At 45.4% G+C, this 22,791-nt stretch overlaps 1 protein-coding gene across 1 annotated transcript; it reads left to right on the top strand.

The window, feature by feature from the left end:
• The first annotated feature begins 11,273 nt into the window (after positions 1-11,273).
• On the top strand, positions 11,274-15,796 carry LOC142313359 (uncharacterized). Its single transcript, XM_075352375.1, has 2 exons — positions 11,274-11,683; positions 13,393-15,796. The coding sequence occupies exons 1-2, from the start codon at positions 11,274-11,276 to the stop codon at positions 15,794-15,796; spliced, it is 2,814 nt and encodes a 937-aa protein (XP_075208490.1).
• The last annotated feature ends 6,995 nt before the right edge of the window (positions 15,797-22,791 follow it).

The following is a 22,791-nucleotide window of genomic DNA, read 5'->3' as shown; positions in this document are numbered from 1 at the left end:
TGTGACATAATTCCAGCCATAGAAAGGGACGCATGTATGCAGACGTATCAGCAAAAGTTGTTACTCGATCTTAGCTCGGCTTTTCCACCAAAAAGCCCTGGTGCACGGAGTGAATCTCCCAGTTGTAACTTGACAAACATGGGACGGTCTCGTCATCGTCAACAGTCTACCCGTACCAGCAGCATCTTATCTGGTACTGGTAACAGCAATTTTATTGAATCGTTTCATAATTTTTTTAGACCATCCTTTACAAGGCCACCAGAGACAACAAGTCTGACACATAGTCAACGGCTGGAGAGGATGATACAGGAGTATCTCCAAATGAACATCGATGCCATGACTTTGCAACTGGAGCCTTGCTCATTTTGGGCTTCAAATCTTGAAAAATGGCCTGAGCTCTCCACTTACGCCTTGGAGATCTTGTCGTGTCCAGCTGCCAGCGTTGTCTCTGAACATGTCTTCAGTGCTGCTGGGTGTGTGCTGACAGATAAGCGCACGCGTCTGTCCAGTGACAATGTGGACAGACTAACGTTCATCAAAATGAACAAGTCATGGCTCCACAAGGAATTTACTACCCCTGTGTCAGACTGGGGAGAGTAAATGCTTGTGCATTTGAAATGTGCTTGATGCAAATCTACCTTTGAAGTGTACAACTGGGGCACAAGTGCTGCCACTGAATGGGTGGGTGTGTGTGGGGCCCAATTTTTGGAAAAAAGGGAGACTCCGCTTGGAGTAACCCTTGCTTGCTGTGTTTTTTAAAAGGAGCCAAGATGAACAAGTCATGGTTCAGCAAAGACTTTGCTACCTACCCCGGGGTCATCCTGGGAATGGTTAAGTATGGCGTATTTTTGATTGTGCTTGATGCAAATCTAGCTGTGAAGTGTACAACTGGGGCACAAGTGCTGCCACTGAAGGGGTGGGTGTGTGTGGGGCCCAATTTTTGGAAAAAAGGGAGACTCCGCTTGGAGTAACCCTTGCTTACAGTGTTTTTAAAAATGATTCAAGATGAACAGAGCTGGGATCAGGAAAGACTTAGCTACCTACCCCGGTGTCATCCTAGGGACGGTTAAGGATGGCGTATTTTTGAATGTGCTTGATGCAAATCTAGCTGTGAAGTGTACAACTGGGGCACAAGTGCTGCCACTGAAGGGGTGGGTGTGTGTGGCCCCATTTTTGGAAAAAAGGGAGACTTGGACTTGGACTCCGCAGTCTTCAACCTGAGCTGAAACAATGTTCAGTAAACATGCAACATTAAGCATGTGAATTGCAGCCTTAAGACTAGAAAAAAACCAAAGAGAAAATTGCATGAAAAATACCCTGACTATAAATAAATAAATTGCAAGTGCTTAATAACAGGGTACTTAGTGTATACATTTTTGCAAAAAGGTAAAAAGCTGTCTCACCTCGTCACGGTGTACCCATCTGAGACAGTCCCTAACCTACTGAAGTTAAAAACATTATCAATACCTGACTTGTGTCCTGTCAAACTCCAATATGAATGGTGGCAAGTGGTCAGCTGTGTCCCAGATTAAATACACAGTGAAGTGAGACGCAATTAGTTGTTCAGTCTCAGTATTAGGAGGGCTGCGCCCCCAACTTGCAAAAAAGCAAGATAACATACAAAAAACACAAAAAACCTGAGCTGAAACAATGTTCAGTAAACATGCAACATTAAGCATGTGAATTGCAGCCTTAAGACTAGAAAAAAACCACAGAGAAAATTGCATGAAAAATACCCTGACTATAAATAAATAAATTGCAAGTGCTTAATAACAGGGTACTTAGTGTATACATTTTTGCAAAAAGGTAAAAAGCTGTCTCACCTCGTCACGGTGTACCCATCAGGGTATTTTTCATGCAATTTTCTCTTTGGTTTGTTTCTGTGTTTTTTGTATGTTATCTTGCTTTTTTGCAAGTTGGGGGCGCAGCCCTCCTAATACTGAGACTGAACAACTAATTGCGTCTCACTTCACTGTGTATTTAATCTGGGACACAGCTGACCACTTGCCACCATTCATATTGGAGTTTGACATGACACAAGTCAGGTATTGATAATGTTTTTAACTTCAGTAGGTTAGGGACTGTCTCAGATGGGTACACCGTGACGAGGTGAGACAGATTTTTACCTTTTTGCAAAAATGTATACACTAAGTACCCTGTTATTAAGCACTTGCAATTTATTTATTTATAGTCAGGGTATTTTTCATGCAATTTTCTCTTTGGTTTTTTTCTAGTCTTAAGGCTGCAATTCACATGCTTAATGTTGCATGTTTACTGAACATTGTTTCAGCTCAGTAATCAGGGATGAAGTCTCCTGACGGCATCCGCTGACAGGTTAAGCCAGCCGGGCGCCGGCGTCACCGCGAGACTTACGGTCAGCTGATGCGTTAGGTGACCGCATCAGGGGATCAGCGCCAGGTCCTGCAGCTATCGGAGGTGTCCCGGCTGTCTGCACACAGCCGGAGCGACGGTACAGGGAGAGGAGCTGGGAGCGGACATGGCACCGGGAGTCTGCAGACAGGTGAGTATGACATTTTTTTTCTACTGTTCACTTTTGTTTTCACAGCTGCTTCCACCTCCCGCCCAGACATGGCGCCGCACGGGAGATGACATGCACAGGATTGGAGGTGGACGCAGCGGTGATGGTACCGGGAGGATTCACGCTTCTGTATTTACTGACAGAAGGAATCCTCTTCCTGTATATGTCATTTTACTGCCCACTCGTTGCGTTTATAGTTGCGTTTTTAGTCATAGAAATGCACTAAAACGCAGCTATATTTGCAATTTGCTGTTTTCATTGTGTTTTTGAACATCTCATTGAACTGGGTAGAAAACGCAGTGAAAAACGCAAAAATAATTGACATGCTGCGTTTTTGTGGGCACCACAAAAACGCAGCTAAAAAAACGCTCTGTGCAGACAGCAAAAATGAAAACTCATAGACTTTGCTGGGAAGCAAAGTCATGCAGTTTTCTGAGCAAAAACGCACCCGAAAAACGCGCAAAAACGCCACGAAAAACGCACTGTGTGAACTTACCCTAAGGCACAATTACAAAGAAATCTCATTTACAGAAACACATGTAAAAGTTGCTAAATACTAACTTGTTATTTTCATTTCCCCTTGGCTGTTTTTAGAGTTAGTAAAGAGAACTAAAAAAAGAAAATTCTTTTAGTGCAAATTTTAGCTAAAACGGACTAGTATATATTCATCAGACTTAACTTCATGAAGTAATCTGATGACATGGATACTATTCTCCGTCTGGTTTGCTTAGCCTTCTTCATATCTACCTATTCTTCATGTTTTGGTATGATAAGAAAGCACTGTGACATTATAGAGCATGAATATTTTGATACTTACAGTACTAAAATGTCTTTCGAGTTTGATGGATTTGATCAACGAAACTTCAGCCTTGCATCGGTGTGTAACTTCTATAACACTTCTATAGAAGAATTAGAAGAAGTTCCCGTTACTTCAGACTGGCTGTTTCTGGAGATATTTAATGTTACTATTAAGCCACAAGCTTTTTCCAATCTTACAAACTTAATTTATATCTATATATATGGATATTTTATGATGTCACCAATGGTCTTTCTGGAGCTTGAGAAACTCTCTGTTTTGTGGATGTATCAAACACAGAAGACATTTACCGTATTTTTCGGACTATAAGACGCACCTGACCATAAGACGCACCCTGGTTTTAGAGGAGGAAAATAGGAAAATAAAATTTTAACCAAAAAATATGGTCATGACACACTGTTATGGGGCGAGGATCTGCTGCTGACACTGTTATGGGGGTAATGTCCCCAAATTCTCTTCTAAGGTACCCCATTCTGATAAGGATCCTCCTGCCTTGTATATGATCCTGCTCATATACCCCCCATCCTGCTAATAATATACCCCCCATCCATCCTGCTCATGATATACCCCCATCCATCCTGCTCATGATATACCCCCATCCATCCTGCTCATGATATGCTCCCATCCATCCTGCTCATGATATGCCCCCATCCATCCTGCTCATGATATGCCCCCATCCATCCTGCTCATGATATGCCCCCATCCATCCTGCTCATGATATGCCCCCATCCATCCTGCTCATGAAATGCCCCCATCCATCCTGCTCATGAAATGCCCCCATCCATCCTGCTCATGATATGCCCCCATCCATCCTGCTCATGATATGCCCCCATCCATCCTGCTCATGAAATGCCCCCATCCATCCTGCTCATGATATGCCCCCATCCATCCTGCTCATGAAATGCCCCCATCCATCCTGCTCATGATATGCCCCCATCCATCCTGCTCATGATATGCCCCCATCCATCCTGCTCAAAATATGCCCCCATCCATCCTGCTCAAGATATGCCCCCATCCATCCTGCTCAAGATATGCCCCCATCCATCCTGCTCATGAAATGCCCCCATCCATCCTGCTCATGATATGCCCCCATCCATCCTGCTCATGAAATGCCCCCATCCATCCTGCTCAAGATATGCCCCCATCCATCCTGCTCATGATATGCCCCCATCCATCCTGCTCATGATATGCCCCCATCCATCCTGCTCATGAAATGCCCCATCCATCCTGCTCATGAAATGCCCCCATCCATCCTGCTCATGAAATGCCCCCATCCATCCTGCTCATGAAATGCCCCCATCCATCCTGCTCATGAAATGCCCCCATCCATCCTGCTCATGAAATGCCCCCATCCATCCTGCTCATGATATGCCCCCATCCATCCTGCTCATGAAATGCCCCCATCCATCCTGCTCATGAAATGCGCCCATCCATCCTGCTCATGATATGCCCCCATCCATCCTGCTCATGATATGCCCCCATCCATCCTGCTCATGATATGCCCCCATCCATCCTGCTCATGATATGCCCCCATCCATCCTGCTCATGAAATGCCCCCATCCATCCTGCTCATGATATGCCCCCATCCATCCTGCTCATGATATGCCCCCATCCATCCTGCTCATGATATGCCCCCATCCATCCTGCTCAAGATATGCCCCCATCCATCCTGCTCATGAAATGCCCCCATCCATCCTGCTCATGATATGCCCCCATCCATCCTGCTCATGAAATGCCCCCATCCATCCTGCTCATGAAATGCCCCCATCCATCCTGCTCATGAAATGCCCCCATCCATCCTGCTCATGAAATGCCCCCATCCATCCTGCTCATGATATGCCCCCATTCATCCTGCTCATGATATGCCCCCATCCATCCTGCTCATGAAATGCCCCATCCAACCTGCTCATGAAATGCCCCATCCATCCTGCTCATGAAATGCCCCCATCCATCCTGCTCATGATATGCCCCCATCCATCCTGCTCATGAAATGCCCCCATCCATCCTGCTCAAGATATGCCCCCATCCATCCTGCTCATGAAATGCCCCCATCCATCCTGCTCATGATATGCCCCCATCCATCCTGCTCATGATATACCCCCATCCTGGTAAATGGCGTGTATCCTGTGGCACAGGAAAAAGAAAATAAACGTTTATACTTACCCTTCCTCACTCCCTGAATCACCGATCTCTGTCTCAGCTGCAGCGCCGCTGCGTGGAGCCGTCACCGTTGTCTGCAGCATCGCGTCTTCCTGTCCTGACCATTTCCTGCGACCCATGACAAAGCTAAGAGGTTGACTTTATCCCTCTGTAAGCTCTTGGCTACCGAAATGCTGCCTTTCCGCCTGGTGGACACACAGGATTTTAGAGACCTTATGTCTGTTGCTGTGCCCCAGTACCAGATGCCCAGTCGCCACTACTTCTCTAAGAAAGGTGTGCCTGCGCTACACCAGCATGTCGCACACAACATCACAGCTTCCTTGAGAAACTCTGTGTGTGAACGGGTGCATTTCACCACCGATACTTGGACCAGTAAGCATGGACAGGGACGTTACATGTCACTGACAGGGCACTGGGTAACTATGGTGATACATGGAGAAGGGTCTGCTGCACAAGTCTTGCCATCCCCACGACTTGTGTGTCAATCCTCTGTCTGTCCAAGTTCCGCCACTGCTTCTGCCTCCTCAACCTCGTCTGGGTCCTCCACCTCCGCCCCAAGCCTGCCTGGTCAGGCCACCAGCATTCTAACTGCGCAGAAGGAATCAGTGGGTGAGTTGTGGGCAGCTCTGGAGACTGAGTTTGGTAAATGGTTGTCTCCACTCAACCTGCAGCCTGGTAAGGTCGTGTGCGACAATGCTGCAAACCTGGGTGCGACCCTTCGCCTGGGCAAGGTGACACACGTGCCTTGTATGGCTCACGTGTTGAACCTTGTTGTCCAGCAATTTTTAACACACTATCCCGGCCTAGATGGCCTTCTGAACAGGGCACGAAAACTGTCTGCTCACTTCCGCCATTCAACCACCGCTGCTGAGCGACTTGCATCGCTCCAGAAGTCTTTCGGCCTACCGGTTCATCGCCTGAAATGCGATGTGCCGACACGCTGGAATTCGACTCTCCACATGTTACAGCGACTGTGGCAGCACTGTCGAGCCCTTGTGCAATACGTCATGACGTATAGCCTGGGCCAACGAGATGCAGAGGTCGGGCAGATCACTTTGATGGAGTGGTCTCAGATCAAGGACCTATGCACCCTTCTGCACAGTTTCGACATGGCGACGAATATGTTTAGCGCTGACAATGCCATTATCAGCATGACAATTCCAGTCATTTATATGGTGGAGCACACGCTAAACACTATTCGGTGTCAGGGGGTGGGACAACAGGAAGGGGAGGAACTACAGGAGGATTCATATGCGCAAGAGACAACAACATCACCAAGGTCCAGACGTTCATCATCACCAACGCGGCAGGCATGGGACTATGGGGAACAGGGATCAACAAGGGCACATGGTAGCATGCGAAATATTGAGGAAGGTGCAGGAGAACATGAAGAAAAGGAGGACAAACTGTCCATGGACATAGAAGACTCAGCGGATGAGGGAGACCTTGGTCAAATTTCAGTTGAAAGAGGTTGGGGGGAGATGTCAGAGGAAGAAAGAACGGTTAGCACCTCTATGCCACAAACACAGCGTGGACTTGGTCCGCATGGCTGCGCAAGACACATGAGCGCCTTCTTGCTGCACTACCTCCAACATGACCCTCGTATTGTCAAAATTAGAAGTGATGATGACTACTGGCTTGCCACACTATTAGATCCCCGGTACAAGTCCAAATTTTGTGACATAATTCCAGCCATAGAAAGGGACGCATGTATGCAGACGTATCAGCAAAAGTTGTTACTCGATCTTAGCTCGGCTTTTCCACCAAAAAACCCTGGTGCACGGAGTGAATCTCCCAGTTGTAACTTGACAAACATGGGACGGTATCGTCATCGTCAACAGTCTACCCGTACCAGCAGCATCTTATCTGGTACTGGTAACAGCAATTTTATTGAATCGTTTCATAATTTTTTTAGACCATCCTTTACAAGGCCACCAGAGACAACAAGTCTGACACATAGTCAACGGCTGGAGAGGATGATACAGGAGTATCTCCAAATGAACATCGATGCCATGACTTTGCAACTGGAGCCTTGCTCATTTTGGGCTTCAAATCTTGAAAAATGGCCTGAGCTCTCCACTTACGCCTTGGAGATCTTGTCGTGTCCAGCTGCCAGCGTTGTCTCTGAACATGTCTTCAGTGCTGCTGGGTGTGTGCTGACAGATAAGCGCACGCGTCTGTCCAGTGACAATGTGGACAGGCTAACGTTCATCAAAATGAACAAGTCATGGCTCCACAAGGAATTTACTACCCCTGTGTCAGACTGGGGAGAGTAAATGCTTGTGGATTTGAAATGTGCTTCATGCAAATCTACCTTTGAAGTGTACAACTGGGGCACAAGTGCTGCCACTGAATGGGTGGGTGTGTGTGGGGCCCAATTTTTGGAAAAAAGTGAGACTCCGCTTGGAGTAACCCTTGCTTGCAGTGTTTTTAAAAATGATAAAGAGATGAACAGAGCTGGGATCAGGAAAGACTTAGCTATCTACCCCGGTGTCATCCTGGGGACGGTTAAGGATGGCGTATTTTTGAATGTGCTTCATGCAAATCTAGCTGTGAAGTGTACAACTGGGGCACAAGTGCTGCCACTGAAGGGGTGGGTGTGTGTGGCCCAATTTTTGGAAAAAAGGGAGACTCCGCTTGGAGTAACCCTTGCTTACAGTGTTTTTAAAAATGATTCAAGATGAACAGAGCTGGAATCAGGAAAGACTTAGCTACCTACCCCGGTGTCATCCTAGGGACGGTTAAGGATGGCGTATTTTTGAATGTGCTTGATGCAAATCTAGCTGTGAAGTGTACAACTGGGGCACAAGTGCTGCCACTGAAGGGGTGGGTGTCTGTGGCCCCATTTTTGGAAAAAAGGGAGACTCCGCTTGGAGTAACCCTTGCTTGCTGTGTTTTTAAAAGGAGCCAAGATGAACAAGTCATGGTTCAGCAAAGACTTTGCTACCTACCCTGGTGTCATCCTGGGGACGTTTAAGTATGGCGTATTTTTGAATGTGCTTCATGCAAATCTAGCTGTGAAGTGTACAACTGGGGCACAAGTGCTGCCACTGAAGGGGTGGGTGTGTGTGTGGCCCAATTTTTGGAAAAAAGGGAGACTTCGCTTGGAGTAACCTTGCGGTGTTTTACATGATTTTAGAAGGGCATGCCATGCCTATATCTGTGTCTCCTCCTCTTTTTCCTTGTCCAGCTCTTTTGTTTTCGCATGAGTATATGTCCCTGTCACTTTCCCATGTGTTTGTGTTGTGTTGTGAGTTGTTTGTCACCTCTTGGAGACCTTTGAGGGTGTTTTCTAGGTGTTTTTATGTGTTTGTGATTGCCTCCCATTGTTTCCTATGCGGTTCGAGTGGTTCGCCGAACCGAACTCGAACGAGACCTCCGTTCGGCGAACCGAACTCAAGCAGAACCGCGACCGGTTCGCTCATCTCTATTAATGAGTAGCTTATTCTAACGTAATGGTATGGGGATTTCCATTCTTCAAAAAAAAAAATGCACATTTATGCAGTGTCTAAGGCATTAAAGGTAACCTTTAAGGCTATGTGCACACACTGCGTTTTTTGACGCTGCGTTTTTGTGCGTTTTTTAGCGCTAAAAACGCACAGAAATGCAGCGTCTTTAAAAAACGCATAAAAAAAACCATGCGTTTTTACTGCGTTTTGGTGCGTTTTTTGGTTGCGTTTTGCTCACTGCGTTTTTCTGGGGGGTTTTTTTCAGAGAACATTGCCATTAAAGATTGTTGAAAAAAAAAAAGGTCTGATGTCATTTCCTTCTTCCATATGTTCTTCATTCTCCACTAGTGTATGCAGGAGAGCAGACAGCTGCAGAACTACAAGGCTCAGCATGCTCCATCCAGGACTGTATGCTGGAGGGAGAGTCAGGGGAAGCAGACCTACAAGGCTCAGCATCCTCCATCCAATAGTGTATGCAGGAGAGAAGACAGCAGCTGTCGAACTACAAGGCTCAGCATCCTCCTTCCAGGACTGTATGCAGGATTTCTTTGCCCCCCCAAACAAAAAAAATGACGTGGGCTTCGCCATATTTTTGTATGCTAGCCAGGTACAGCAGGCAGGTACGGTTTGCCCCCAACCCCCAGCTGCCTATTTGTACCCGGCTGGGAACCAAAAATATAGGGAAGCCCTTTTTTTTTTTTTTATGTCATGAATTTCATGAAATAATTTAAAAAAAAATGACGTGGGCTTCGCCCAATTTTTGAGTCCAGCGAGGTACAACTAGGCAGCTGGGGATTGGAATCCACAGTGCAGGGTGCCCATGCTTTCTGGGCACTCCCGCTGCGAATTGCAGTCCGCAGCCACCCCAGAAAATGGCGCTTTCATAGAAGCGCCATCTTCTGGCGCTGTATCCAACTCTTCCAGCTGCCCTGGTGACGGGTGGCTCGCTGGGTAATAATGGGGTTAGGGCTAGCTGTATATTATCAGCTGGCCCTAAGCCCGAAATTCATGGTGTCACGCCATTATTAGACATGGCCACCATGAATTTCTAGTAAAGATAAAAAAAAAACAACACAGAAAAATATTTTTATTACAAATGAAACACAACACAATTAGTGACTCCATCTTTATTGAAATAAAGAACCCTCCTCTGCAGAAATCCTGGGTCAAGGGTCCCACGCCATCCAATCCGGATTCAATATTATCTGATCGGTTTGCTGGAAGGCAAAGTGATCAGATGATGTGTCAGGTTCTAGGATGTGAATCACATCACACATCAGCTGATTGTATAAAAGCCATTTATACAATCAGATGATGCATCAGTGCAAAAAAAAAAAATACTCACTTATGTGCTGATTACCGGCAGCTCCTGGAGCGGAGTTTGATCCCGTCCGATCGCTGTAGGAGCTGCCAGTAATCAGGGATGGAGTCTCCTGACGGCATCAGCTGATGCGTTAGGTGACCGCATCAGGTGATCAGCGCCAGGTCCTGCAGCTATCGGAGGTGTCCCGGCTGTCTGCACACAGCCGGAGCGACGGTACTGGGAGAGGAGCTGGGAGCAGACATGGCACCGAGAGTCTGCAGACAGGTGAGTATGACATTTTTTTTTCTACTGTTCACTTTTGTTTTCACAGCTGCTTCCACCTCCCGCCCAGACATGGCGCTGCACGGGAGCTGACATGCACAGGATTGGAGGTGGACGCAGCGGTGATGGTACCGGGAGGATTCACGCTTCTGTATTTACTGACAGAAGGAATCCTCTTCCTGTATATGTCACTTTACTGCCCACCCGTTGCGTTTATAGTTGCGTTTTTAGTCATAGAAATGCACTAAAACGCAGCTATATTTGCAATTTGCTGTTTTCATTGTGTTTTTGAACATTTCATTGAACTGGGTAGAAAAAGCAGTGAAAAACGCAAAAATAATTGACATGCTGCGTTTTTGTGGGTACCACAAAAACGCAGCTAAAAAAAACGCTCTGTGCAGACAGCAAAAATGAAAACTCATAGACTTTGCTGGGAAGCAAAGTCATGCAGTTTTCTGAGCAAAAATGCACCCGAAAAACGCGCAAAAACGCCACGAAAAACGCACTGTGTGAACTTCCCCTAAGGCAGAATTACAAAGAAATCTCATTTACAGAAACACATGTAAAAGTTGCTAAATACTAACTTGTTATTTTCATTTCCCCTTGGCTGTTTTTAGAGTTAGTAAAAAGAACTAAAAAAAGAAAATTCTTTTAGTGCAAATTTTAGCTAAAACGGACTAGTATATATTCATCAGACTTAACTTCATGAAGTAATCTGATGACATGGATACTATTCTCCGTCTGGTTTGCTTAGCCTTCTTCATATCTACCTATTCTTCATGTTTTGGTATGATAAGAAAGCACTGTGACATTATAGAGCATGAATATTTTGATACTTACAGTACTAAAATGTCTTTCGAGTTTGATGGATTTGATCAACGAAACTTCAGCCTTGCATCGGTGTGTAACTTCTATAACACTTCTATAGAAGAATTAGAAGAAGTTCCCGTTACTTCAGACTGGCTGTTTCTGGAGATATTTAATGTTACTATTAAGCCACAAGCTTTTTCCAATCTTACAAACTTAATTTATATCTATATATATGGATATTTTATGATGTCACCAATGGTCTTTCTGGAGCTTGAGAAACTCTCTGTTTTGTGGATGTACCAAACACAGAAGACATTTACCGTATTTTTCGGACTATAAGACGCACCTGACCATAAGACGCACCCTGGTTTTAGAGGAGGAAAATAGGAAAATAAAATTTTAACCAAAAAATATGGTCATGACACACTGTTATGGGGCGAGGATCTGCTGCTGACACTGTTATGGGGGTAATGTCCCCAAATTCTCTTCTAAGGTACCCCATTCTGATAAGGATCCTCCTGCCTTGTATATGATCCTGCTCATATACCCCCCATCCTGCTAATAATATACCCCCCATCCATCCTGCTCATGATATACCCCCATCCATCCTGCTCATGATATACCCCCATCCATCCTGCTCATGATATGCCCCCATCCATCCTGCTCATGATATGCCCCCATCCATCCTGCTCAAGATATGCCCCCATCCATCCTGCTCATGATATGCCCCCATCCATCCTGCTCAAGATATGCCCCCATCCATCCTGCTCATGAAATGCCCCCATCCATCCTGCTCATGATATGCCCCCATCCATCCTGCTCATGATATGCCCCCATCCATCCTGCTCATGATATGCCCCCATCCATCCTGCTCAAGATATGCCCCCATCCATCCTGCTCATGATATGCCCCCATCCATCCTGCTCATGATATGCCCCCATCCATCCTGCTCATGATATGCCCCCATCCATCCTGCTCATGATATGCCCCCATCCATCCTGCTCATGATATGCCCCCATCCATCCTGCTCATGAAATGCCCCCATCCATCCTGCTCATGAAATGCCCCCATCCATCCTGCTCATGAAATGCCCCCATCCATCCTGCTCATGATATGCCCCCATCCATCCTGCTCATGATATGCCCCCATCCATCCTGCTCATGATATGCCCCCATCCATCCTGCTCATTATATGCCCCCATCCATCCTGCTCATGATATGCCCCCATCCATCCTGCTCATGATATGCCCCCATCCATCCTGCTCATGATATGCCCCCATCCATCCTGCTCATGATATGCCCCCATCCATCCTGCTCATGATTTACCCCCATCCTGGTAAATGGCGTGTATCCTGTGGCACAGGACAAAAAAAATAAACGTTTATACTTTCCCTTCCTCACTCCCTGAAGCACCGATCTCTGTCTCAGCTGCAGCGCCGCTGTGTGGAGCCGTCACCGTTGTCTGCAGCATCGCGTCTTCCTGTCTGTGCCGGCGGTAAGCTGATCGATTCTGGTGGATACTAGCGGCGCGCACAGCGATGACGTCATCGCGGTGCGCGCCGCTAGTGTCCAGATCAGCTGACCTCCGGCACAGACAGGAAGACACGATGCTGCAGGGGGGCGGCTCCACACACGGTGACGGGTGAGTACACTGATTCACTGCACCCCGCGCTGATAATGATGCACGGGGGGCAGTGAATACAGTCGCACATGATCACTCTAGGCTGTAGTTGCCAGGGGTGATCACGGCCGGCTGCTAATTATGCACGCACCCCCCCGCCCATCACCCCGCCCACCTGTCAGCGCCGGTTTCGCTGAGAGATGATGGGCGGGAGGATGGGCGTGCATATGTAATGAGCGGGCCCACGTGGTCACGGCAGGCTGTTACAGCCTGCTCGTGCCGCCGATGACCCGCTGCACCGCGGCACCTTCATTCCCCGCAGCCTTATAGTCAGACCATAAGACGCACCCCCCACTTTTCCCCAACATTTGGGGGGAAAAAAGTGCGTCTTATGGTCCAAAAAATTCGGTACTGATGATCTTGATTTACAAGGACTTTATACACTGCAAGAGCTTAAATTAAAAGGATTCCCCTTTTCATCACTGAACAAATCAATATTTGACAATTTTCATCAACTGAAACATCTTATTCTGGATGACAACAGCATTGAAACTTTATCATCAGTAACACAGTATCTTCCTAAACTAGAAAATCTGCAAGCATTAACTCTAATTAGTTACAGACTAAATGAATTCAGAGAAACAGACTGTCTGGTGAATGAAAATCCAACAGGTAATAACATTTTCATGCACTTTAATGTTACCTACTTGAATATAGATGGAATACAAATTAATAATCTGCAAAACAACTCATTATGTAACTTTCCAAAGTTATCCTATTTTAAACCGAATTTACATTATCCAGCTGTAACGGATTTAAAAAATTCTGGGATCCAAGAAGTCGACTCATTTTCATTTTCCAATTCTCATTTTCCTGTTTTCAACATCTGTATGTATGTATCACTTTTTAAGATCCAAGAACTCCAACTGGCACAAAACTATATTTCATATATCCATACATCCAATGGCTCCTGCAACTTACTGCACATTCTAGATTTATCGCACAACTCGATAAAAAGTGTGGCCGCATCTCAAATTAAGAAATTTAAAAAACTGAAGGAGCTAAACTTGTCAAACAATATAATTACCACAATTCAAATATGTTCTGAGAATATTTCCATGGAGCTTGTTCACCTTAACTTGTCATTTAACTATTTAACTTCTCTAATGCAAGATGAATTTAAATGCCTTAAAAAACTGAAATCACTTTCATTGAATGACAATAAGATCCAGACAATCAGTAAATATTCGTTTCGTGGTTTGAAGACTCTGGAAGTTCTGAATCTAGAGAGTAATCATTTCTACAGTTTGACTGAATTTGCATTTGCAGGTTTATTTTCATTAAAACAACTGACTTTGAATGGAAATATTGTAGAAACCGTTAGTGACTTGGCCTTTAAAGATTTAAGAAAGCTTGAAGAGATTGCTCTTGACTTTAAAGACATGGAGAGCATGTCATGGTCAAAGAACATGGAGTCACTGAAAAAAATGTCCCTGAAAACACTTGACACAACTCTGACAATTCAATCTGAATATTTCAATACTTTTAGTTACTTTGAAGGTTTGAGCATTGAATCTCCTCACGTGTTAATTGATAATTGTGATGAATTTCCATTTTACAAAGTAAAAGAATTGCATTTAACAAATATCTACGCTCTTCTCTGTTATGATGTAAAATTTGAAGCTGCACTGGAAAAATTTACAAATTTGGAGACAATCTATTTGATAGCGGACGTACGTTCAAAATCAGACACAGACATCTTTCATTCTAATTTACAAAGCTTAAGAAAACTTTCTTTTTTTCACTTTGAAAATGCCAATGAATTGGATGATTTCTCAGCATTAGATGTGCAGAAACTCTTTCTGGGGTTGAAAAACCTACAAATTTTGCATTTAGTAAATTCAGGAATAAAGGACTATGGTTCTAATGTGTTATTCCGAGATTTAATATCAGTCAGATTTTTAATGATAGAAAGTGAAAATATTTACGGGTTTCCAGACAATGTGTTGGCTAATATGACAAGTCTAAAATATATTTTTTTTCCAGATACAACTTTTTTTTGCAGTTGTGAGTTTTCATGGCTGGATCAGTGGGTAAAATATGAAACACAAGTTTTCTTCCTAGACTTTTATTATCAACATTGTTTTGTTAATACTCAAGGACAGTATTCTTACTTATTCTCCTTCTTACAACAGAACTGCAGTACTGAGCTAGGTTTCATTTTATTCTTAATTACACTTGTCAGTACCTTGATATTTATGTTTATTTCCGTCTTATATGAAAGTATCTGGTGGTATACACTGTACATGTTTTATACAATCAAATGTCAGCTGAGTAATAGGCACAGAAAAAGGGACCACTATGATTATGATGTATTTGTATCTTATAATGCCCACGATGAACAATGGGTAACAGAGCAGCTTCTCCCTAACTTGGAGCAGAACGGTCCTCCTTTCTTTAAAGTGTGTATCCGTAACCGAGACTTTGAGATCGGCAGAGACATTGTAGAGAACATTGTAGACAGTATATCTAGCAGCCGGTGGACCATCTGTGTTATCACGCGTAGTTACCTTCAGAGTAACTGGTGCTCCCTGGAGATAAGAATGGCAACTTACAGACTTGTAGCAGAGAGTAAGGATTCCCTTATCTTGGTGTTCCTGGATGACATCCCTAGAGAAGAACTTCAGCAATACCATAAGCTCACCAAGATCCTAGACAAGAAAACCTACCTGAAGTGGCCAGAAGATGCAAAAGGGAAACAACTGTTTTGGGCCAGATTGAGAAAAGTTATTGTTGGTCATACCAAGAATTGCTAGAGGCCATAAATGTATTTAGACATTAAAAATGATTTCCACATAATGAACAGGTTTAATAATTGTTAAAAAAGTTGGATTCAAACTGCATAAATTTTTGAAATGCACACCACTAATCTCATAAATCTGCCTTCATGCCAATGCCGCTGTACCAGTGCACCATGTACAGCAGTATTGTTCTCTCTTAATATCCATATTACCACTGCATCCAACAATTGGTCTTGATGGTATACTGGAGAATCCAGTGATGAGATGCAATGATCATAATAGCAGTCAAGAATATCATCATTGCAGCACAATAAACAATGACTGGAACTGCAGAAATTGCATCCCTGTCTACTCAACAGATTGTTGGCCCTTAAACAGTGGCAGTGTAAGCAATAAGTAATATACTTTTCATTATTTTCTGTAATTTTCCCATTTGGACCATTTTTTCCAAAAGAGTTCAAAATTAGACTGATCTTATAAATAACCTTTGTGAGCACTTATGACATTTGCCATCTTGAAATCTGTAATGTTAAACTCAATATAAAATGTGAAAATGTGTAGTTGCTTTAGTTTTTTAAAAATATTTTTCTGGATTTTACTTTAAATGCCTAGCTTTAGGAACAGGCTAACAATGTGTGATCATGAGGGATCATTAAGCAACAGTTCCCAGTAAAAGTAGAAGTTTGGCCCTTTAATGCAGTACTGACACAGTGATAACTATGTAAATATGCAGCCATGTCTGGTGCTGCAGCTTTGTCTATTAAAATAAACAGTGCTTAACTGTAATTCCCGGTTGACAAATATGTCGCTATGCAGGGGAAGGCTCCGCACCCTTCCACAGGGGGCGTCTGTGTCTGTATATCACTTTGGCTGCAGTGTGCGGCACTTATTTTTCTCTTCAGGGTGGTGTCCAGGCACCATCATGGACTTACAATTGTAACACATGACACTGGGATTCTCTGGGAAAGCCAAACTTAGACTCTTTTCCACCATTGCGACAGACATTGCCTCCTTTTCTACGAATCTGCTACAGCAACTTCCTGGGGTACTCTGTCTTGGTCTATCCCCGCTTTTTAGGACCACATGCCCGCAAGATGCCGGGCCTTGGCCTACATTCACCCATTCTTCTTAGCATTACTGTCCACGGCTATCTAGTCACTTGACTTCCCTAAGCCCGTCCGGAGTGAGCCATAGGTTCTGGACCCTCTAAGGATACCTCCAGGTTCCCAACTGGCTAGACTACCTCACCATGTCTTGTCTTCCTTACTCGAACCCTTCTCCAGAACTGGCACCTCACAAGGCCCATCTCTCTAACCCAGAGGTTCCCAACTCCAGTCCTCAAGGCACACCAACAGTGCAGGTATTCAGAATTGCCTTAGTATTGCACAGGGGTTGGAATCATCACCAGTGCAGGTGATTAAATTATCACCTGTGCAAAGCTAAGGAGATCCTGAAAACCTGCACTGTTGGTGTGCCTTGAGGACTGGAGTTGGGAACCTCTGCTCTAACCAACCTACTGGCCATCTGTCACTCTTTTTCTTAAATCTAAGCTTCCCTCTAACCAGGAAGTGCTCACTTGCTATGGATGCTAAAACGTTCATATTCCTCTAACATTTATCCAGCAAACATATCTCACTATACATTGTTAATACATTTACAGCACATAAAATAGACAATAACATGACAATATACTTTGACTTACCAGACCTTAGCTCTAGATGACACCAGCCACTCTGCGGTCTCTATTTTTGCTGTATCAGGACACCACATTTAACATATACCATACACCTAATTAAAAGTCTTCTTTAGGACCACAGAGAGTGACATACTACAATGGAGGTGGGGGTAAACGCAACCACCTTCTTCATAGGTACAACAGTGAAGAAGCTTTGGAGATCAAGATGCTCCTTCACACTGCTAATTTGTGTGGCTAATGAGTATGAGCCTCCAACATTCAAGCACCATTAGTGTATCCTGACTACAAGCCATCAATATAAAAGCCTGTGAACCCAATTTAAAGGGAATTAGTCAGTAAGATCAACCTACCTAAGCCATCAATATGGTCATGTAGGTCATAGGTAGCAGATTAAAATGATACCTTGATATTTGCTATCCAATGTCTTATTCCACAGAAATCCACGTTTTTATAATTTGTAAATGAGGTGTTCAGGACTATTGGCGGACACTAATCTGCATGAGAATCTGTCTGTAGAGCTTATGTTAAATAAAGAGAGTTGAGCCAGGACTGGAGATCTGAACATTGTCTTGTTACAAACACATTAGCAGCTGCAGCTCTCACAGCTCTGCTGTTTTGTAACAATATTGCAGCACTGCAGAGAGGATCCTGCAGATGTGTCAGTGATAATCACACACAGCGCTGCAGTGTCGAGAGAAGCCATCACATATCACACTGGTAATGCCCCTTTTATTTAAAGCAAGCTCTGCAGGCAGATTCTCAGGGTGATCAAAGTCCATCCCATAGTCCGGAACAGATCATTTACATATAATAAAAAAGTGTGTTTTTCTCCGGGAGAATACATTGGATCGCAGATATCAAAGTATCCTTTTATTCAGCTTGCTATGACCTAAAGGCCTATAAGAAGCTTGATCCTACTGACAAATTCCCCTTTAAAAACTACTTTACCTACCTGATACCCTTTAACTGATCTCAATAGCCTTCTGTGTACATAACTGTAACATGCTTACAATAGTGGAAAATTGTCATTCATTTCCTTTCTTTATTTCAAATTTTAGAAATGGCTCACTAACGCTGGCATTGGAATCAATCTGAACTTCTTGTTGTTTATCTGTTTTTAGTGTCTGCTAAACTATAAGTAATACAAATTAATATATCATAATAACTAATGATATGAACTGCAGTAGTAAACTGAGTGATGGACATTTATTATTGTACTAGAAGGTGGCCCGATTCTACGCATCGGGTATTCTAGAATTTACGTATTGTGTAGTTCATGTATGATTTTTGTTATTTATATATATAGATGTTGTTGTGTGTAGTTACCAAGTGTTTGTGTAGGGCGCTGTACATGTTTTGAGTGTCGCGGGGGGTGAGAGCGGTGTTGTATGTGTGTTGCGTGTGTTGCGTTGTTTGTGGAGCGCTGTGTGTCTGTAGCGTTGTGTGTGTGTGTGTGTTGTGTGGTTTGTGTGTGTGTGGTGTGTTTTGGGAGGAGGTATGTTTTGAGCAATGTGTGTGTTGTGCAGTATGTGCGTATATTTGTGTGTGCAGCGTTGTCTGTGTGTGTGGGTGTCTGTGTAGGGCGTTGTTTGTGATTCCTAGTGTGTGTGTGTTGTGCAGTGCGCGTGTGTGTGTGTGTTGGGGGGAGGTGTGCACCTCGCATCGTGCTCCATCCCCCATGCTGCGCACCCCCCATCGTGCTGCATCCCCCATGCTGCGCACTCCCAAACGTGCTCCATCCGCCATGCTGCGCACTCCCAAACGTGGTCCATCCGCCATGCTGCGCACTCTCAAACGTGCTCCATCCGCCATACTGCGCACTCCCCATCGTGCTGCATCCCCCATGCTGCGCACTCCCAAACGTGCTCCATCCGCCATGCTGCGCACTCCCCATCGTGCTCTATCCGCCATGCTGCACACTCCCAAACGTGCTCCATCCGCCATGCTGCGCACTCCCAAACGTGCTCCATCCGCCATGCTGCGCACCCCCTATCATGCTCCATCCGCCATGCTGCGCACTCCCAAACGTGCTCCACCCGCCATGCTGCGCACTCCCAAACGTGCTCCATCCGCCATGCTGCGCACTCCCAAACGTGCTCCATCCGCCATGCTGCGCACTCCCAAACGTGGTCCATCCGCCATGCTGCGCACTCCCAAACGTGCTCCATCCGCCATGCTGCGCACTCCCAAACGTGCTCCATCCGCCATACTGCGCACTCCCCATCGTGCACCATCCGGCATGCTGCGCACTCCCAAACGTGCTCCATCCGCCATGCTGCGCACTCCCAAACGTGCTCCATCCGCCATGCTGCGCACTCCCAAACGTGCTCCATCCGCCATGCTGCGCACTCCCAAACGTGCTCCATCCGCCATGCTGCGCACTCCCAAACGTGCTCCATCCGCCATGCTGCGCACTCCCAAACGTGCTCCATCCGCCATACTGCGCACTCCCAAATGTGCTCCATCCGCCATACTGCGCACTCCCCATCGTGCACCATCCGGCATGCTGCGCACTCCCAAACGTGCTCCATCCGTCATGCTGCGCACTCCCAAATGTGCTCCATCCGTCATGCTGCGCACTCCCAAACGTGCTCCATCCGCCATGCTGCGCACTCCCAAACGTGCTCCATCCGCCATGCTGCGCACCTCCCATCATGCTCCATCCGCTTGGGAGTGCGCAGCATGCCGGATGGTGCACGATGGGGAGTGCGCAGTATGGCGGATGGAGCACGTTTGGGAGTGCGCAGTATGGCGGATGGACCACGTTTGGGAGTGCGCAGCATGGCGGATGGACCACGTTTGGGAGTGCGCAGCATGGCGGATGGACCACGTTTGGGAGTGCGCAGCATGGGGGATGCAGCACGATGGGGAGTGCGCAGTATGGCGGATGGAGCACGTTTGCTCAGCCTCTCTCCTTCCAGCCTTCCCCAAGATCAGCCTCTCTGCTCCCAGCCTCCTCCAGCACGCCGTGCTCCTCTGCCGACACTCACCCACACAACCGATCGCATCCACTCACCCACACAACCGATCGCATCCACTCACCCACACAACCGATCGCATCCACTCACCCACACAACCGATCGCATCCACGCACACACACCCGATCGCATCCACTCACACACACAGACACTGACGATATTGCACATACGCGCTGATACTCACAACATCCGGGGATATCACATGCTTCTGGCCATGTGATCCTCCGTCAGGTCCTGGAAGCTCACAGCACAATATCGCCGCCGAGAAGCAAGCGATATCCCAGGATGTTGTGAGTATGTGGATGCGATGTGATGTGTGAGGTGTGTGTGAGTGAGTGTGATCTGATTTGTGTGTGTGTGTGTGTGCTGTTATGTTATGTATGTTCCGCAGCTGCAGGACCTTGATGTGTGGATGCGATGTGATGTGTGTGTGAGGTGTGTATGAGAGTGAGTGTGAGCCGGTGTACACTGGTAACTATGATACACATCGGGTAACTAAGGGACCTTAGTTACCCGATGTGTATAATGGTTACCAGCTTTCACGGCCTCCGTTAAGATCCCAGCATCGCAAGGTTATGTCTGGCGCTGCCGGGATCCTGACGGAGCCGGTGTAGAAGCAAGCGATATCCCAGCATGTTGTGATGTGTGAGGTGAGTGTGAGAGTGAGTGTGATCTGATGTGTGTGTACTCACCTGGGAATCGGAGCCCCGTGTCAGTTGGGCCACAGCGAGCGTGCATTGCGTGAGGGGGGCGGGGCCTGCAGAGAGCCGGGGCGAGAGGCCAATCCGTGTGTGGGGGCGGGGCCATGGCGAGCCCAGCGGCCAATCAGCTTTGTGTCACCGTAAGGACACAATTTCGGAGCATGACAGACAGACAGACAGACAGATAGACAGACAGACAGACAGACAGAATAAGGCAATTATATATATAGATTTATGCTGGATTCTAATCATAAATTGCACCAAAACTGTGGTGCACGATATTTGTGCCACTTTCAATTTAAGGCCCTGTGCGCACACTACGTTTTTACCAGCGGTTTTTTTTTTGCGTTTTTGCTGCAGACATTTTTTGAGAAAATGGTTGCACCTTTCTGCAGACATTCCCCAGCAAAACCTATGGGAAAAAAAATTAGCTGTGCGCACACTGCGTTTTTTTCTCAAGAACATTCTTTCTGCAGAATTTCTTCAGAAAAGGAATGAGCATGTAACTTCTTTTCTGCAGGTACCTGCGTTTTTTGCCATAGATAATGATAAAAAAAACGCAAGGACCAACCTGCGGAAAAACGCATCAAAAACGCCGAAAAATTGCGTGCGTTTTTCAGTGCGTTATTGGTGTGTTTTTTGAACGCAAGTGCGCTAATCTTTCAGACTCTCAAGGAATTTCTTGAGAAAAATCCTTTGTCAAGTGCACACAAGGCCTAAAAGTGTAAATAATTTAGTTTTTTCATTCCTGAAGAGTAGTCTTGGCTAACCTATGTCGAAACTTAACCCTCATTTATGAAGCAGAAAATTAAAAACTGTCTCAAAAATATTGTTTTGATTAGACAACTTAAAAATTAATCAAATATATCCACAGCATGGGAACACTTTTATAGATTTAGAGAATTTTTAAGGGAACCTGTCATCAGATTTATACTGCCTCAACTATGGCTAACAAAAATCAAACATGACGGCAGCTAAATATAGTTAATTGTGAAACACTCCAACTTTCCAGAGTAAACTTACTTTGAAGAGTTGGCTGGGGATTATGTGTCTACGCTGATCAGTTCAATGCAATCCCTGGCTGGCTTCTCTTTACTCCAGTTCATTTGACGGAAAGTTCCTGTGATTCAGGAGCGAGACGGGAGAGATCTGTCAGTCAATTGGAGTGGAAAGTGACAAGTTGGCTGGGCACTTCATTGGACTAGGCAGTTGAGACACATAGGTCTTGACTCATTAAGGCTGGCATTTTCTATTCCAGTCATAGTGATGGGCATGCAGTAATAAGATGCACCACACTCCTGAACAGGTTCACCCCACTTAATGAATTTGGGGCATCTAATTAGTGGTGTGCGCCTCCATGCGCCTTGCAAGAAATATTACTCTCCTGAATGGAGTAGTATTTCTCGAGTAAGAAATGCCGCTGCTTTCAATACAGTTGACGGGTGGGAATAGCACGCACCATACTGCCATTTTGATGGAGTTGCTTGAAACTTACGAGAAAATGCCTAAAGCTGTAACATTTTTGGACAACTTTCAGTTCAAAGTATTTTACACCAGTTTTCTGGCATAAAGCCTTTGATGTATCATAACCATAGTCCCGGCTACTCTAAGTACATTTGTAAAACATACCTTGTT

This window comes from Anomaloglossus baeobatrachus, chromosome 5, assembly GCF_048569485.1.
Source record: "Anomaloglossus baeobatrachus isolate aAnoBae1 chromosome 5, aAnoBae1.hap1, whole genome shotgun sequence".
Taxonomy (NCBI): Eukaryota; Metazoa; Chordata; class Amphibia; order Anura; family Aromobatidae; genus Anomaloglossus; species Anomaloglossus baeobatrachus.
This window is presented reverse-complemented; position numbering and strand designations above follow the sequence as displayed.

Coding starts and splice junctions, on each gene's coding strand:
- LOC142313359 (XM_075352375.1), top strand. CDS start 11,274: ATGGATACTATTCTCCGTCTGGTTTGCTTAGCCTTCTTCATATCTACC. Junction 11,684..13,392: donor ACACAGAAGACATTTACCGT/ATTTTTCGGACT, acceptor AAAATTCGGTAC/TGATGATCTTGATTTACAAG.